Here is a 16,943-nt window from a genome sequence, read left to right on the forward strand (position 1 = left end):
TATGATATGAGTGCAACGCTGCGTAACGGTTCTAATTAATGTGAAAGAAATACTAAGATGTTTCAAATTATATTAACAAACAAACTTAATCATTTCAAGAGAATGATTATTGTAATCTTCAAAAAAAATCATGCGACTCATGTTTAGCAAATATTTCATTCCCATTCATTTCTGTTTCATATATTTAACTTCAACTATTACTTGAACTTTCCTCTTTCGCTTGATTGCGTCTGTGTTTGATGTAACCTATTTTCTTCGACTTGCCTGGTTCCAAAATTTTAACCGGCTCGAAATCTTCAACATAAAAATATGTTTCGATTGCCTGTACAGGCTGACGAATTAGCTTACTAGTGATTTTGTTTTTGGATCAGAATAGCCTTAGCAATTCGGGTGTTCTAATTCAAAAACGAAATTAGCATAAAAGTTCCGCTTAAAATGACTTACTGTGAGCTGTTTATGAACAATGTCGTTAAACTTTAAAGAAATATTTATAAACACGGCCCAAAGTAAGTCAGTTTATATCAAATGGTCAGTCAATTCGACAACGTGCACAGCTATTATATTGACTTCTGCTCAAGAAAAAAAGCAATAGTCCACCATTCCTTATCTATTCTTTTGAACTTTCGTTAAAATGTTGTTGGTGTACATTGCTACCAATCCTAAATTATAGTTTGAGACAACCGAATAACTAATTTGCACTCAAGTTTAAAATGGGATAGGCTCTTCTTGTTGCTACTGGTCGTGGGTTTGAAACTCTTCTCGACAATGATCTTTCCTAGATTGAATCATTCGACAGTAAAAGATTCAGGGTTGATAGCCACAAAAGAATAGTCCCAGCTCCCAGAAAACTTTCAGATTTGATAGTTTCTTGCCAATTTTTTAGATCTTAGTTGACCAGTAACCCTCAAAAGAGAATTCAATAAAACCTTAAAACAATTATATTAAAAATCTTCATAGTACCAAAGACACCCCTAATATTTCTGAACGGAGGAGCACTTCGAAAAATTCAGATTTTTCAAACGAATTCTGATATCCCTGTGATAAATGAAATTATGATGTCCCAGGCGAGTAGACTAAACTAGAAACGTAGCTTAACAGATAATCAGCCTTATTCTTGTTTACGACGAATACGAGATTCGTTCGAAAACGATTCGAACGAATAGTAAGCCCATTTGATTTTGCTGTCGTAAACAGGAATACACTTTCGTCGTAGACAAGAATAAGGGTGAATACCTATACATTTGATTGTTATTGTTACTCAGTAAATATTTGAGATAAGGTGGTATATATTGCATTAAAGGCTTACTGGGTGGCATCTGCTAAGACTAGGACTTTTTGTTGGGAGTACGTTTACTAGTTGCCACCAAAGATTCCTCGTAATGCAGCTGTTGCAGTTTTGACGCACACTGGTTTACTTTCAGTTCCTGCATGTCCAGTGCTTTGGCCTTAAATCAGCGATAAATTAATACTACGCGGAAAACGGTAACTAGTGACATTGTACTCACCCGTAAACTTTTCGCTCGCTGATGCACTTGGTGCATTTGAGTTTTGATTCTAACGGCCTTTTCTTTGTAAAACTTTGCTTTGCTGATCTAAGAGTTTAACAATGAACCATTAGTAAACATAATTGAAAGTGGAATTATTCCTTACCATTTCATTGATTTGTTGTACTTCCTCGCTAGAAAAAACCCGTTTCTCGGTTTCAATCGCTTTCTGCATTTCTGTTTGTTTATCTCTAGATATTAGAAAAAAATACTCTTGTAATGTTAGAACGTAAACATATTACAATGATAAAATCTTGAACTTACAGCAACTCGCTTAAATTTGCCTTAACTTCATTCAACGTTGGCTCGTAAATTTGCATCAGACCGGATGAGAGTGCCTTCACTGTTTCGCTGTATGCACTAGTGTCGTCTCCCTCGGCATCACTTTGTTGATGTTGGCAAAATCCGGCCGAGCAACAAAGGTTATTAGCTTCTTTCAATACAGATTAGTAACAGATAAGCCTACTTACATATCAAGTGACATTATTGGTGTGTTGTTTGTTTAAAATAGATGGTTCCTTGTGGGAAAAATATAAAAATTTGCAATAAATAGACAATATTCGATGTGAGTAAAACTTTGCACTAATCTTGTTTACATTTGCATGATTAATGAATTTCGAGTGCCTGTACTGGCGGTAGTTCACCCGCGCTGAATGAATAAATGGATCGCGTTCTGAAGTGGCATGAAGAGTGAAATCCAGGGCCGCTTGATGTGTGGTCTTATCTGTTGCATGATTTTTTTATGTAAATATATAGGGCGCTTGCAGAGCGCATATGTTTGGTGAGCCGTTGGGCAGGCAAAAATGGCATCATGTAATATATAAGGATCGTCGAGATCATTTTGTTTTGAATAATTAATTCATATTATTTTGAGCAAATAAGGAAATATGTAATGCTATATACGATGCACCAATATACATTCATTGCGCAACATAATATTTTCAAGCGTTTGAACCAATTATGCGGATTAAATAAATAACATATTGCCAAAGTTATGCTTCATACCCATGGAAACAACGAATATTCCAAAAGTTTCTTAACAAGTAATGCATCTTGTTTTAAAATTGTGAAATATCTTGTACATCGATAAAATTCGTGCATACAAGAAAGATTCAAGAATGGCTTTAATCTATATACCACCTGATTTTAGGTTGTAGAAGTATTGAATTTGGATTTCTTACCATAGATAGAAGAGTAAAATATGTAAAATTGTAATTGGTAAAAATGTAATTTGTAAAAATGTAATTTTTATTTTACGGGTGAACACATTATATTCAAAGCACAGACTAACAGACATAACACTTGAAAGCAATGCTTCGCTCGCTTTAACGGTCATTTTTAATATATCTGTAGTTGGGACTATCGCCACATTTGCAATTATGACGCCACTGACATATGAACAGACTTGCCACTATTTTTCAAAGAGTATCTGGCAGTTAAAATAAAGATGTCTGGCAGTCATCGAAATTTGGCACACATTTTGGTCTTCATAGAACATTAATCGATTTGTGTTGGGGAAAATATGACCCAAATTTCCAAAATTTGTATGTAACAAACTCTATAATTTGAAAAGTTGGTAGAATGAGAGGTTTGTCGTTTTGCTAGAAGCTTAAAGGGAGCGTCTGGTGTAAAGTGCTCAAAAGGAGTTATTTTGGTTTACGATTTTGAAGGAAAGGCAACAATGGATCTTTTGTATAATGTTAGGATCGCTTTATAGAATCATTGTAGACAAAAAAAAACTATTTCCAGTCTTCAGTCTTTTGTAAAGCTCAGACTTGCAGTTAGTCGATTAACCACAAAAAATAAAAAAAAATTCGAGTTTCGGAAAATCGCTCATGAAAACCGAAAAATCTCATATTTTACTGTAAAATTCGCTCATTTTTCTTCAAAATAATAGAAGAAAAAAATTTTATTCTGTTTTCTGTGCTTCATCGACAGGCTATATGCATATTGGGAATTCTCATAAAGTTAGAATCAATTTTTTTGATTAGTTTTTGAGTTATCGTGTTCGCCAATTTGAAAAACACGGTTTCGAGAAAAACGCTAATAAAGGGTATCCCACATCAAATTGCATCACGGAAAAAATGCTGTAGAAAATGACCCATTGGGTACTTTCTCTTGAAAATTTGGAAAGGAGTAGTTTAGAGTGTATAGTTTACACCGTATTTTTATCGCTGTCAGTTTTTCGAAAATAGTTGCCGATAGATTGAAATCTGCGCGTGTTATAGAAAAAACGCTCGTGAAATGAATGACTGTTTAAAACAAAAGAAGTTCAGTGTGGCCACCGAGATTGCGGGGGACCTTTCCAACAATTAAGCGGATAAAAAATAAGTCGATTGTTTTTGCCCTCTACACCTGACGCCCCCTTAAAAAAATTCATTTTTGTGACAGATAAATCTGGCATAATGGTATTCCCTCTAGGAAGTAACGTAGAATTCAGAATATCTGGAAAAACCTGGCAAAATTTAGAAAACCTGGCAAAATGTCTGGAAGTCCGTTTTAGTAAACATATACATTCACAACCGTATGTCAATTGAAGTACGAGATATAAACGAAACACAATAAGGTGTTCTTCCCTTGTAATTATTGTGGCTTGTGTAATAAGTATCTTCAATTCAAATGCTGTTTTTTACCTTATATATCAGTGCTTTCCTGTGCTATTTTCTCCGTTTTTCGTTAATCTGTCGTACTATGTATCCAAATCTATCAAATAATTTACATTTTGCTAGATTTACATCATAACTCCATCGGGAACCAAATACATAGTTCTGATATTTTTATTCTAAAACAAAAACATCGATCTGAAAACCTAATAATTGCATAACCTAAGGCGATTTAATGCTATACTTTTGTGAAATCCCAGCAGAAAACAAACTTAAATGCTTGTCCAACGAGCATTGTACCCCGTTGCTGCGGTGCATTCTGCCCCATTGTTGTAGTAATTTATGCGCTCTTGTGGTGGAGCATTTTACCCTCGCACAAGCGCATATTCTTCAAAGATTTTTTGATTTTGAAACAAACACCTGCCGAAGGCAAAGGGTAAACATTTGATATTAAAACTTTGTTTATAGAAACCTTGTAATCAATAACAAGTCTATTTTGGTTTATCTTTCTTTATTTTTTCTAATTGGTTTGAATAAATTAAAACTTTGTTCTATGATTTAAAAAATAGGTACCTCACTCAAGCATGGGAAAAATCGCATCGTGAACCGATCGTTCGCGCTTCGCAAGCAAGCTTTCTTCAGTTGTGATGCATTCTGTTAGCTTCGAAAATGATACCTAGCAACCTGTCGTTACAGTGTAACAACCAACTAAGAAGCACATCAGTTGTGTTTTAATTCTTTCCTTCCCCAACGCGGATGGCTTCGTTCGCGAAGCTCTTCTCGAGCGGTTCGCGGTTTGCATAGGATTTTCATTATACAGTTTTATTTCATTTTCATATTCGCACAATATAATTAATACTTGGAAAACCATATACCATTTTAAAACTAACTGATAATCAATTGTTTTAAAAATTTGCAACAATGCACTGCTAACAAATAGGCCGCAAGGAACTTCAGTAGATCAAATTGCTAGTAGTGTATCACAAAACTACCCATAACGCGATCTCTCAACAAAAAATCCAGTGCAAAAATAGGTACTATGTTTTAATCATGCATGAAGAAACCTTTGTGAGCTTCGCGAAGCTACGTGACAAACATTCACGAGCGAAGAATTGACGCTGCTCTTAATTTTTTTAAGCTTCACTTTTGATTCGCAGTTTGCCCATCTAGTGATCTGCTCTGAAGTTATTAGACTTCTCCCTTCGTGCGTTGATTATGGTTAATTAATGAGCACAAAATTTTGACTACTTTGTGATCCACAGTTAGCAAAAGTCGCGCGAGTGAACGAATTTTCCCATGCCTGACCTCACTTAACACAATTAAATCGGCATCAAATCAATGGATGGGCGTCGAAAAATCTTTCCTAAATACGTGTAAAAATTTACTTTCAATTTCTTCTATATAATTATCACTACAGTTGTGATTCGCTGGTTGGGCCACAGCCTCTGTCCAACTAACGAATTTGATTCGCTAGTTGGACCGACTGACAAATGTCAAAAACTCTCCAAAGAAGATATTAGTAGTGTAAAAGATTGTTAGATAGATTGTCAAAGTCAATTTGACATGAGATTGTGGCGTTCAGATGCTCTTTAGTTTGACAATGGTCCAACTAGCTGAGGTCCAACTAAAAAGCGGTCCAGTTAAAAAGTGTCCAACCAGCGAATCACGACTGTATTTGGCGTAATCAAGTTATTTACTTTCTCAGTTATCAACCTTTCATTTATAAAATGTCCAACCAATTTCTACCCAATAATGCCAGAAAACTGCATCCAGTGTACAAAATCAAAATTATCGAAACTTGTTCATAACCATTCAGTTGCACTAAAACATTTGTTTCACCCATTATTTTTAATTTGAATCCGTTCAGTACCAAAAGTTGCTTGTCACATTTGCGAAGTGCTTGAACCAAATCAAGTTCAGTTTTGTTACTATGTTTTAATTGCCGCAAGGTTCTACTGTATCGATTTTGTTGGCTATTTTCGGCAAATTTGAGACTAAGAGAAACAAGCAATGAAATTGAAAGACGGATGATTCGCTCTAGAATACCTATCCGTCTTTCAATTTCATTGCTTTCGTTTCTCTTAGTCTCAAATTTGCCGAAAATAGCCAACAAAATCGATACAGCAAGTTCGGTTTTGTCTAATTTAATTTAAACTTTTCGATAAATGCATAGTAAGTCGCCGCAACGAGAGCGTCTTTGGTGTATAAATGTGGATGCCAAGCTCATTTATGTTAAAATTTCCAAGGAAAGAATAAGAGTAAAATGACTTACCAGATTGGATTCCGGCCTTTGCCAGCAGACAAAAGATTTCAGATGAAACTAAACGTCCATTTCCACGTGGTTAAAATCAAGTTTAAGACGGTTTTTGGTGGTATCTTCAAACTCTCAAATTGTTTTTCAGTCGTTAAAAATCGAAATTCTCCGGTGAATCTTACCTAGATAATTGAAGAAAAATATATGCTTATTTTTATTTATCAAGCTTAAATAATCGTTTTCTACTCTTATTGTATTCTCTGTTCCAGTTAGAACAGTATCCTTTGTTCGTACAGCACCCCCAAATTATTGAATGCGAACAACGAATTCGCATGCAGCAAAAAAAAATACAAAATAGCACCTTACCTTTCCAGCCTTTGATTAATCGTCAATGCGGTGAATTGTTACAATACTAGTTTCCGTACCAAGGCGTGCCCCTTTTGGATTTTTTGTCTCTGGAGACCGAACCACCCTTTATCTCGAAAATTTGCTACTCGGGGGGTGAAAAAAATATTTTCGTTGCACTTATCGTGTGCATTTTATAAGGTTGGCTTTCCTCGACGCCACTGTGAGAGATGTTTGACTACGGAATCGGGGGAAACTCCGGTAGAACTGCTACTGTTACTGGTTGTAAAACGAATGAAATATATTCCATCGATCACCTCTCTATCAGATATCATTTCACTTTCTCGTTCTTCTGTCGGATTCGGTGGAATGAATTAGTAGTTTTTCTAAAGTGATTAGTTTTATATGAATAGATTTAGAATAGTTCAAAAGATTTATCGAATAGTGTTTGTTTACACTGGAATGATCGAAATACCGTGAAGTCTCGAGAAGAATACAAAATTGAATTGACAATAAATAGTTCACAGATATACGTTACTAACTTACGTAGCATGCGAACCATTTCCAGGAGTTTCTCAGAATAGAGTTTGTGAAACATACGGCCGCATTTTAAATTCAACTTTTTAATGTCACTTACTTTTCGTCGTTCCATCTAGTCATACATATGACTGAAATGGTCTTGATACACCTGAATATACGTTTCTTTCTCCTGTGGAGTCATTTCCGCTATCAGCGTGTCATTGATCTCATCCAGTGGGTGTGGTCGTCCCGCCACCGTTACCATTGGCATATCGTCATCCGAATCGGTGTCCATAATTTCAACAGTGGGAATCTCTGTATTGTCAATATCCTTCTCATCGTCACTACTGTCACTGCTTGGCTCGTTGTTGAGACCTAGCCCTTTGATGGCATCATTCGTTGCATTGTGAGAGCTTTGCTTCTCGTGCTGTAGCAATACCGACATGATATCGTCGGCATCTTTACGGTTCCGTGCGGAAGAAATAACACTAGTGCTGTTAGTGACCACGGGGGGTTGTGTGGAGGTGAATGCAGCTTTCTCTAGAATTGACTCGACTGAATTTTCATCCACATCGTTGGTAATAACAGTTGATTCCGTCATCCACACCGGACGATCTTTCCGATGTGTTGTGGTTTCCACTGCGTCTGAATCACCAATGGTAACATCGACACGGGTTTCTTCCACAGCGAATCCACTGGTTCGCGTTGCTTCGCCGGACCATTGCTCATTTGAAATCCTGTTGGTTGGTTTGGCAATACTAAAACACAAAAAAATGTTAAGAAAATACTAAACAAAAAGAATAATATATCCATACCCTCTAATAGTGTCAATATCGACCGGTTCAGGCTCGAGAATTTCCGGAGCAAGCTTGATATCTTCAACTTGTCTCAACAGATCGTACAGCGGCTGTAATTGCTCGTTGAACTTGGCCAACAGTAAGCGTGAATCTTTTTTCGGTAGTGCCGAACTGTCTTCCTCCACAGTACTGCCACAATATGTGCAGCGAAATTCGCCGGATGCAAAATCGAACAACTGGTCTGCCTCCAGATCGGTAAAAGTCTTATCACAGGAAGGACACTTGAAACTTGCACGACTAGTGGCATCGCGTTCCTCGGTTTCCATACGCTTCCGCATATGATCGAGCTTGTACTTGACGACGTTCACAAAGGTTTTATAATTGATGAAATAGTAATTCACCTTTTGTGCTTTACCGTCTGGACCAGTTTCCATTTTTAATCGAACCTGCAGAAATTTGTCATTTTTCAGAATAGAAATTCTAGCCCGTAACATTTTTCGCTCGAATTTGAGCAGTTCGCAGATATCATCCTCCTTCATGCAGGGATTTCGCACCAGCATATCCACTACGAGCGCATCCTCAATGGTATAGAAACCACGCACTACGAAACGTGCGAGTTGTTTTAAACTACTAGGTATTTCCGTTACGTAACGTTGATCACTCATTCTGAATTGTGTGGTGCACTGTTCATATAAACCGAAACTCCGTTCAATGGAGATATTAATGAATGCTCTGAAATAGGGAAAAAGAATTTTATAGTTGCTATTAGTCCTGCTTTTCATCTTATAAAATAAAAGTATAGAAATCGCTAAAACTGACTTTCTCCGAGGTCTGAAGGGCCAAGTCTTAAACACCAATAAATAAAATGTAAGGGTGTATAACAAAAAATTCAGTTTCTAGATAATTTGCATGGTTCAATTCTGATCGTAGTGACAATGCTGCATAAACCTGTCAAAGGGTGTTAAATCATAGTAAATTATCTAGTCCTTGACCCATCTTTTTCCAACAAATCAAATTATAAGCACAATGTTTCTTTTTTAGCGGGCTGATAAAACTGCAGCTTATAGCCTAAGGGATCTCGGTTCATCCCGCGAGATAAAATTTGCAAAATCGGACGAAGTAGCAACTGTCTACCAAGTAAGCACCGATCCTAAATTTTGGCCCTCGAAGTGTCTATTTTGTCTAGTCCAAGGTATCCTGCTTCTAACAAAGCATGCTAAGTCGTCAGTAATGCAATTCACATTAATTTAGCTTCTGTCTTCTTCCTGATCTCCCCTTTGGGTCCCCTAGGTCTGAAGCGGATCAATCGACTATTAAGTAAATCAGAGAGCACTGTCAACCGTAGTGTCCACGAATACTAAATTCCATCCAACTATTCTATCAGTTATTCTTTCTGTTCTAGTGCGTACTATGATTGTTTAAATGGTTGTTACATTAGATTGAATTATCATGTTTTAACACCACTATGCTTGTTTAATATAGTGGAAGAACAACTGTGCTGTTTCAGCTCAATCTTACAACAGAATTCGGTTATCCCTGTTTTAGTTAATATACGTATTCATTACATTATGGACCAGGAAAATCCTTAATTTTTCTATTATCATTATGCTGACTAACTAGACGAGTGAAGGTATTTTAGGGTTTCACAAAGAGAATCTGTGTCCATAAAGGACCGAAGAAATATTTATCCACTATTCCCCATAAAGTTTGCTCGAACCGAATGTTCACCTGGTTCGACTCAAACAGACCACACCGACCCGAAAGAGCTGCTTATTATTTCTGAAAGCCGGTGTGGTTGATGGATATAAATAATAAGAACAAGTCCTAAATAATTAATTATTAGGTGCCGGTCCTGCACTCCTTTCCTGAACTAGCCTCATGCCCAAAGTCAAAACAGTCGACAACTAGCAGGATCCACATGTCCCCCACCCAAGCGAATTGATCAACTTGGAAGTAGGAGCACATATCTACCAACCAGCCAAGAAGGCTTCTGAACTAATAAGAATGGACCATGCCAGTGAAAGGCCTCAGGCCCAGCGCCATCTCGTACCATTCCTGAAATTCGATGTTTGTTAGTGCTATTTACAGATTTCCTTTCAATGCCAGTAAGTAAGTGCCTCATTCCCTCTTGTAAAACTCGCTTAACGCTGCTCATCTGTTCCGTCATTTCGACGCCGTCAGATCTCTTTCATCGAATTCTGAATTTCCGTCGGCGCTCGTGAATGAGACGATCAAGGGGATCTACAAGCTCGAATATCAACTATCTGAAGCAAAAAAGGCGTTATATATAATTTTATAATTATTCCCTAATCCTATAATCAACTAAGGCTGTCTGTCGATTCTAATGCAGAAACGCTAATTGTTTGACCATCAAGAATACGTCATACAACCTTTGACCCTTTGACACCAGTTTGGCCTTACCAAGGCGTAACGCGGGTGGCGGCGTGAAAACTGCCGAATAGGGGTTGAGAACAACTTGAACCAACATCTGATGTTGCTCCAAATGTATGTGATATCCAAGACTAACTTGGATAGTTCTATCGAGCCTAGTTTGCATACCTTACATAACTAGAGTTCTCCATTCACCCTTAACATGGTATTCAAAAATTCTCATCCACAAAACAAAGATTTATGCATAAAAAAGTAAACGTTATGGTAAAAGGAAAAATAATTAAGATCAATTGAAAATATAATTAAAGAAATTCGCTTGAGTGGTTTTTCGACAATCGTGATCACAGAAAATCCTTTTTTGGATAATCGACATTTCGAAATAATCGAGTTTGAAATTTTGAGTTGCTCTTGGTCGATGAAGCACGCTCGGAAGAGCTGTAACTTTCGATCTATCTCTAAAAAAAAAATTGGGAAAATATTCTCAAGGAGTTGTACTTTCAGATAAAGTAATAAAAAATTTCGGTATGTAACCCCTTAACGCATCCTTTATAAGTGCAATATGCAGTTCAATATAACCACAAATAACAGACGTTTAGGCAACACCAATCTGTGAGCTTTCGAATAGATTTATTGTAAATCAATGGCTCTACTCGTATTTGGTTATTACGCTTCAGCTATATTCTATATCGATTGCTTAATGTTTTTAGTCGCACAATTCATTCGGAATTGCGGATATTTATAAAAATTTAAAATACGAAACTTATAGATGTTCTTTGATACAGTGGAGACCCGATTTTATCAGCTTCATACGAAAATTGATAGTTGGTAGTTTGATGGGCTCTAGCAGACGACCAAAGTTGGATTCAATTAAATCCTTTCTTGGGCACATATTTCTTATCTTAGAGATCCGAAAAATGCAAAAACTATTTTTTTTAAATTTTGCGCTGTCAGACCCCCTTAAGGGGAACTTAAAGTAAATAATCAGAAAAGGTTGCGACGCTGTATCTAAGGACCAAAAAAAGAATAGTTTAGGAGCTTCGGTTTATTAAAAAGACAGAAAAGTATATGTTCCGATTTTATCAATGTCCCTGTTTTATCAGCTTAAAATTCGCCAAGAGGCTGATAAAAACGGGTCTTCACTCTGTATTAGCTATACAGGGCATTTCAGAATCGGTGTCACTAAAACAAAAGCAGTTAGTAACAAAGCTAATCAAAACAATTCAACCAATTATTTTCCATTCAAAAAGTAACATATTATAGAAACAAATCACAATCCAGTAAAAAATCTTTTGCACCGTAACTTTACGCAATCTATGTTTTAAACCATCGTACCCGACACCAACTTTCGACTGTCTACCACTCTCGGTTAATCGCCATCTTTGCCCTTACTGTCCGTTTAGTACACAATAATTGGACAATCATTTTGTAAAATTTCTACTCTTGCACTATCGTAAAATCGTTTCAGGGCGCCGAATATAATTCGTTTAAGATTGGACAGAGAATAGGCAAACCTCGAAAGCGAAAAAAGCAGTTTTTTTCCACACCGCTTGTTAGATCTTCATAAAAATCAATCAGCTTATGTAGAATGTTGTTACAGTACTGCTGATTGATTTTTATGAAGTTCAACCTTAATAACTCCCTGGAACGGGACTCACGGATACGAAAATACTTATAACCGTTAGAACGGTTAGAACTGATAATTGAGATGTCTAAAATATGTGAAACAGAACGAGAGGCAATGTGAACGACATAATGAGATAAAATAAACAAAAAATGAAAAAGTCTATTCTTGAGTCCCAGCCTCCCTGCTTTAAAACTCATTTAAAGTTATGACAAGGTACGAGGGTAATATCTTAAAATACGTTTCACTATTTTGTCAATAAATGCTGATGAATAAATATAATTGTAATCGAGAATTATTTTCATCAATCAGCTACTAAACACACTCAAAGTATTTTTTTTTAAATTCTACCCTAATAAAGATCATATTATTTAAGAGCCTTACGGCCTGTTTAGTGTATCATCCAAACAATATGTGGAATCGTTGCACTATATGGGTTGAAGTTCGTGTAGGGTGATTGGCACCATTAGAGAGAGGGTCGCACTATTTTTTGAACAATTTTAAAAGAAGCCATATTATCTATAACCTTTCTCAGCATAAAGTATCAGTGTACTGTTTCTTAAACATCTATATAATGCTTATTTAGCAGAATTGCCTCAATTTTCAGCATAAATGAAAATAAATGTTCCATTCTGTGCATCTATTCCCACCTCAACGATCCAATTATCGCCTCATGGGTGTGCCAATTTCCACCTCATCGAAAAACAATCTAGTTGAAACGCAATGCCTCATATTCCATTTGCGTCGATTCTAACTAGGTATCCAGATCATGGACGCCAACGTGTGATTTGTAAAACGAATCATTCTGCTTTTTTCAGCCGATCAAAACAAACGTAAACATCACGCACATCAATGAAACTCATCAGCTGCCAATAATAGGAACCCCCGTATTTAGTTTTATCCTATTATAACACTAGGCCTATTCTAGTGTTTGACGAGTGATTTTAAAGTGAAATTATCGTTAAAAGATTCTCCAGCTAAAATAAAGGTATGTATCAGTGCAATGTTTAGTATATTTGTGCTGGAATAACGAGATATGAGGCGGTAAATGCTGGCTCGTAAGTGTTTATTTTGCTAAGCGCCGTTGTATCCAGTTGCGGTTCACTACGTGAGTGAGGCGGATTAGTAGATATTTCTATAAGGTGATTTTGTTTTAATTAAAAGTTGGATTTAGAGGATAGTTCTAAATACATATGTGCACAACAAATAAAGAATATAACTTGAGCTTATTTTTTCTCACCTGCTTTAGCCAAATCGATAGTGTCATTATCTCATATGCTTGATTCGAAACCAAGGGGTACGAAATAGGGTCACAATAGGCTCTACTGCCATAATAGGCACATCACCCTATATTTTTTTTATTAACGTTGGCTTTATTTTTATTGAAAAATTGTGACACATCTTCTGAGACCCCCTGTAAAGCATATTCACTTACCCCTTATCGATGCACGTGGTGATGCGCGTTCTCAGAAGACACCAAATACAAAAAGTTCACCCGAACCGATGGTTCATGAATTTGGAGTGTCATTCACCCGACTCTCAGTTTTTTCTCTCTCATCAGATCTCTGCTCTCAAAGCACCGGCCACGCGTGAACACCAACAAACCGACTTCGGTAACGAGAGCAAGTTTGACAGCCGCACAGTTGATAACCACCGATGGATCTGTTGAGGAATGAACCACTGCGTTCGACGCTGTCTCCTGCTCTCACAAACTTCCTCCTTCAAAACGACGTTGCTTGCTCGAAGCAGTATTGTTTTTCTTCCTCTGGAGCTAGGTGGAAGTCAATCACTGATTTATTTCGCTATTTATGGCCGCAATCGACAAAGTTCGCGTCCTGGTTGTAGGCGATTCCGGTAACGATTAACATTATTCAGTGGGTAAAACACTTAATAAATCCGAATGGGAGCGATAACCGGTGAAAAAAAACAATTTTTATTTGCTACGATTCAACGTCGGACACCACAGCGGATCGCCATGTTGAAATTTGTAGCCGTCCCACGGTTGGCTAGTGTTGCCAGTTTGCGGACTGTTTTTGATATTTTGCGTAAAAAAATTGGGCCCGTAAATTTTCTTAGGGTGGTTCCAAAAACTGAAATACTTACCTGAGTTTAAAATATTTCTTAGCATCTTTAACGGAAGAAACACTTTTCGTCTAGCTCTAGAAGCTGGTAATATTGCAAGGGTAATAGGCGATAATGGCCAATTATGCTTTACGTAATTTTTGATGAACTATAGGAATTATTGAACGAAAGAAATGCTTAGACATTAAGCTTACAGTTCATTAGAACAATTATCAAAGTTGAACCTTTTCTGTTTTTAGGTGTCGGCAAAACATCTTTGACACATCTAATAGCAAATAATGAGCCACTTACTTCACCAGGGTGGACCGTTGGCTGTGCCGTCGAGGTAAAACTTCATGAATACAAGGAAGGCACGCCTTCGCAGAACACATTCTTTATAGAACTTTGGGACGTGGGTGGATCAATCAGTCATAAAAACACCCGAGGAGTATTTTACAACCCAACCCATGGAATTATTCTTGTGCATGACCTAACGAACAAAAAAAGCCAAGAAAATTTGCAGCGGTGGCTAATTGAAATCCTAAACAAGGACGGGAAAGACGTTCTGAAAGGAGGTGATAATGTCGATATTGATCCAGAACAGTTTCTTGGATCTACTCAGGTAAAGCTGTAGAGCTCTTTTAATGGTATAACAAAATGCAAAAATAATTTTTAGTTCAAAAATTCTCAGATACCCATTCTGGTGATTGGGACTAAATTGGATCTGCTAGATGAAAATCACAAAAATAAAATACACAACAAGACGTCCGCAGGAAGTATAGCAGAGCAATGTGGAGCCGACGAAATATGTTTGAATTGTCACGAGGCAAGGGGTCTAGCCGCAGGGACAACTGATGCAGTAAAACTATCCCGCTTCTACGATAAAGTAATAGAGAGAAAATACTACAGTCGTGAAGCCGGTAGAAAATATACCTATAACGCAGCGCCTTTCAACACATTTGGAGTACCTCCTACTAATACGGCGACCTTTTACAGTCAATCGAACTCGGAATCGGTGCCCTAATTAATAATTAATAAACTTTGACCTCAGAACCATTTTTATTTAACAAATTGCTGATTTAAACAAATTCCGATTTTAGCCCGGTGGCCATTTCATTTGACGTCCACCGAGAAAATGTAAGTGCAAATGATAAACTGATTGAGCTCCGTTTTTTCCATCGTTAATAACGACGCGGAACCCATCAGCAAGACCTTGCTCCACCGCAACCTTCTTTCCGACCAACATCAAATGACCCAAAAGGGCTTCATCATCCTCGGATGCCTTCGAAAGTTGTGAAATCGGTTTCCTTGGAATCACAAGGAAATGGATCGGTGCCTGCGGGCAAACATCGTGAAAAGCAACGCACTGTAAACAAAGGCATAAGGTTAAATAATGTCAAATCTAACTAGATAAATTTTGTACCTTATCGTCTTCGTAAATAAAAGTGCAGGGGATCTCCTTGCGTAGGATTTTACCAAATATTGTGTCTTCTGCGGTTGCATCGGCCACTTGGGCCTTGGACACTTCGTCCGACATCACAATAGGTACAATTTTACTGAAAAACTTCCCTGATTTTAATTTTCTTAATTCGAAACTAATCCAAATTATAAAGAGGACAATGCGGTGACCGGAGAATGTAAGTCAGTGTGTGCGTGAACCGCGTGAACATTGAAGAAACGTCAAAAAGCCGAGCTGATGAGAACCCAAATGAACAAGAGAGTTATTGGCGATATTGCAACAGTTTTATGTATCAACGTTGCACGGTGCTCGATGGGCCCATATTATTGGCTCGAATCAAAACTCGTCGAAATGTCAATTGACGATAGGTTCATCCGGAGTGTTCATTTGTGTTTACATTTTACTAGCGTTGCCAATTTTATTTTGTGTCCAGCACCCAATGTGGCTACGCCACATCGCTTTTGTGCGTGCTGTCCGACTTCGCTACCGCTCAGTCGGACTTAAACTAGGGATAGCCCCTATGTTTGAGTAAGCCGGGCAAACGAGTGGGTCACAGGTTCGCTTGCTTCCGACGGCGGGTCGGTGGCCACCTCGCCCTCTAGGCCTCGGTTATGCGGCTAAGCCGCATCGAAATGGTACCCCTTAAACATTCTAACTTGAATCGGTTGTGTCACCCGAGCCGGAATACGAATTAGAACCAGCCAGCATTTCGGCTGAGTTAAACTGGGAAGTTTAGTACAATTTGATCTGGAAATAAAATTTTTCTGGCAACGCTCCAGCACTCCGTTGATTTCACCACCTGGGCGCCAGGTTGACGATATGAAATGAACTTTGTTTACTTTCGACAAGTTTTGATTCGAGCCAACAACATCCAGCCGTGCTCGATTACAAGATCTTGTCACACGGTACACTGATGCAAAAACCTTAAGATTTAGTCCTAATTAGAACAACTCTAGAAAGAGAACTGCGGAGAGAAAAATAGCATTTTTGACAACGTATGCCCCGGCATTGTATGGCAACACGTCCAATGTTATAAAGATAGGCAATGTTCGATTGGATTCGTTTTTTGACAGCTAAACCCGAATCCAATCGACACAAAATCGAGTCTCCACAATTCTCTTTCTAGAGTTTTTCTAGTCCCAATGAACCCGCAATATTTTAAATTTCCATTCGATTGGACTCTTACACTCAAAAAAAAAGTAAACGTTATGCCTATTGATTTTACACATAGATTTTTGCAATTAACGGAGGCATATAGACACTATTTGCTGGCACATAAACCTAATGTGTGTATTCACAAGAAATATTAATCTTACATTCACATTTCATAACTATTAGGCACATAAAAC

The 16,943-nt window shown here is 37.5% G+C and overlaps 4 protein-coding genes across 5 annotated transcripts; 1 reads left to right on the top strand and 3 right to left on the bottom strand.

The window, feature by feature from the left end:
• Positions 1–6: 6 nt before the first annotated feature.
• On the bottom strand, positions 7–2,166 carry LOC131689259 (uncharacterized). Its single transcript, XM_058974224.1, has 5 exons — positions 2,015–2,166; positions 1,809–1,928; positions 1,651–1,735; positions 1,506–1,592; positions 7–1,445 (listed from the first exon to the last, which is right to left on the bottom strand). The coding sequence occupies exons 1-5, from the start codon at positions 2,026–2,028 to the stop codon at positions 1,326–1,328; spliced, it is 426 nt and encodes a 141-aa protein (XP_058830207.1). The 5' UTR covers positions 2,029–2,166; the 3' UTR covers positions 7–1,325.
• A 5,187-nt stretch (positions 2,167–7,353) lies between these two features.
• Positions 7,354–13,742, bottom strand: LOC131689251 (general transcription factor IIE subunit 1). Its single transcript, XM_058974215.1, has 3 exons — positions 13,510–13,742; positions 8,081–8,794; positions 7,354–8,023 (listed from the first exon to the last, which is right to left on the bottom strand). The coding sequence occupies exons 2-3, from the start codon at positions 8,725–8,727 to the stop codon at positions 7,399–7,401; spliced, it is 1,272 nt and encodes a 423-aa protein (XP_058830198.1). The 5' UTR covers positions 8,728–8,794; positions 13,510–13,742; the 3' UTR covers positions 7,354–7,398.
• A 59-nt stretch (positions 13,743–13,801) lies between these two features.
• LOC131689255 (rab-like protein 3) lies at positions 13,802–15,187 on the top strand. Of its 2 annotated transcripts, none has more exons than XM_058974219.1 (3): positions 13,802–13,928; positions 14,396–14,757; positions 14,812–15,187. In XM_058974219.1, exons 1-3 carry the CDS (start codon positions 13,883–13,885, stop codon positions 15,157–15,159), a joined length of 756 nt encoding a protein of 251 aa, XP_058830202.1. In that variant the 5' UTR covers positions 13,802–13,882; the 3' UTR covers positions 15,160–15,187. The 2 variants fall into 2 exon arrangements, with proteins under 2 accessions (XP_058830202.1, XP_058830203.1); XM_058974220.1 differs by having other exon boundaries at positions 14,827–15,187.
• LOC131689260 (adenosine 5'-monophosphoramidase HINT1) lies at positions 15,176–15,806 on the bottom strand. Its single transcript, XM_058974225.1, has 2 exons — positions 15,559–15,806; positions 15,176–15,501 (listed from the first exon to the last, which is right to left on the bottom strand). Exons 1-2 carry the CDS (start codon positions 15,670–15,672, stop codon positions 15,232–15,234), a joined length of 384 nt encoding a protein of 127 aa, XP_058830208.1. The 5' UTR covers positions 15,673–15,806; the 3' UTR covers positions 15,176–15,231.
• Positions 15,807–16,943: the final 1,137 nt, after the last annotated feature.

This window comes from Topomyia yanbarensis, chromosome 3 (genome assembly GCF_030247195.1).
Source record: "Topomyia yanbarensis strain Yona2022 chromosome 3, ASM3024719v1, whole genome shotgun sequence".
Taxonomy (NCBI): Eukaryota; Metazoa; Arthropoda; class Insecta; order Diptera; family Culicidae; genus Topomyia; species Topomyia yanbarensis.

What these genes read in the sequence shown, in the direction of transcription:
- LOC131689259 (XM_058974224.1), bottom strand. An exon ending in GCAAATTTAAGCGAGTTGCT is followed by an intron (nt 1,736 to 1,808) that starts GTAAGTTCAAGA and finishes TCTAATATCTAG; the next exon opens with AGATAAACAAACAGAAATGC. An exon ending in AGCGAGCGAAAAGTTTACGG is followed by an intron (nt 1,446 to 1,505) that starts GTGAGTACAATG and finishes CGCTGATTTAAG; the next exon opens with GCCAAAGCACTGGACATGCA.
- LOC131689251 (XM_058974215.1), bottom strand. Translation starts at nt 8,727, where the DNA reads ATGAGTGATCAACGTTACGTAACGGAAATACCTAGTAGTTTAAAACAA. An exon ending in GATATTGACACTATTAGAGG is followed by an intron (nt 8,024 to 8,080) that starts GTATGGATATAT and finishes TTTGTGTTTTAG; the next exon opens with TATTGCCAAACCAACCAACA.
- LOC131689255 (XM_058974219.1), top strand. Translation starts at nt 13,883, where the DNA reads ATGGCCGCAATCGACAAAGTTCGCGTCCTGGTTGTAGGCGATTCCG. An exon ending in CCTGGTTGTAGGCGATTCCG is followed by an intron (nt 13,929 to 14,395) that starts GTAACGATTAAC and finishes TTCTGTTTTTAG; the next exon opens with GTGTCGGCAAAACATCTTTG. An exon ending in AGTTTCTTGGATCTACTCAG is followed by an intron (nt 14,758 to 14,811) that starts GTAAAGCTGTAG and finishes AATAATTTTTAG; the next exon opens with TTCAAAAATTCTCAGATACC.
- LOC131689260 (XM_058974225.1), bottom strand. Translation starts at nt 15,672, where the DNA reads ATGTCGGACGAAGTGTCCAAGGCCCAAGTGGCCGATGCAACCGCAGAA. An exon ending in TTATTTACGAAGACGATAAG is followed by an intron (nt 15,502 to 15,558) that starts GTACAAAATTTA and finishes CTTTGTTTACAG; the next exon opens with TGCGTTGCTTTTCACGATGT.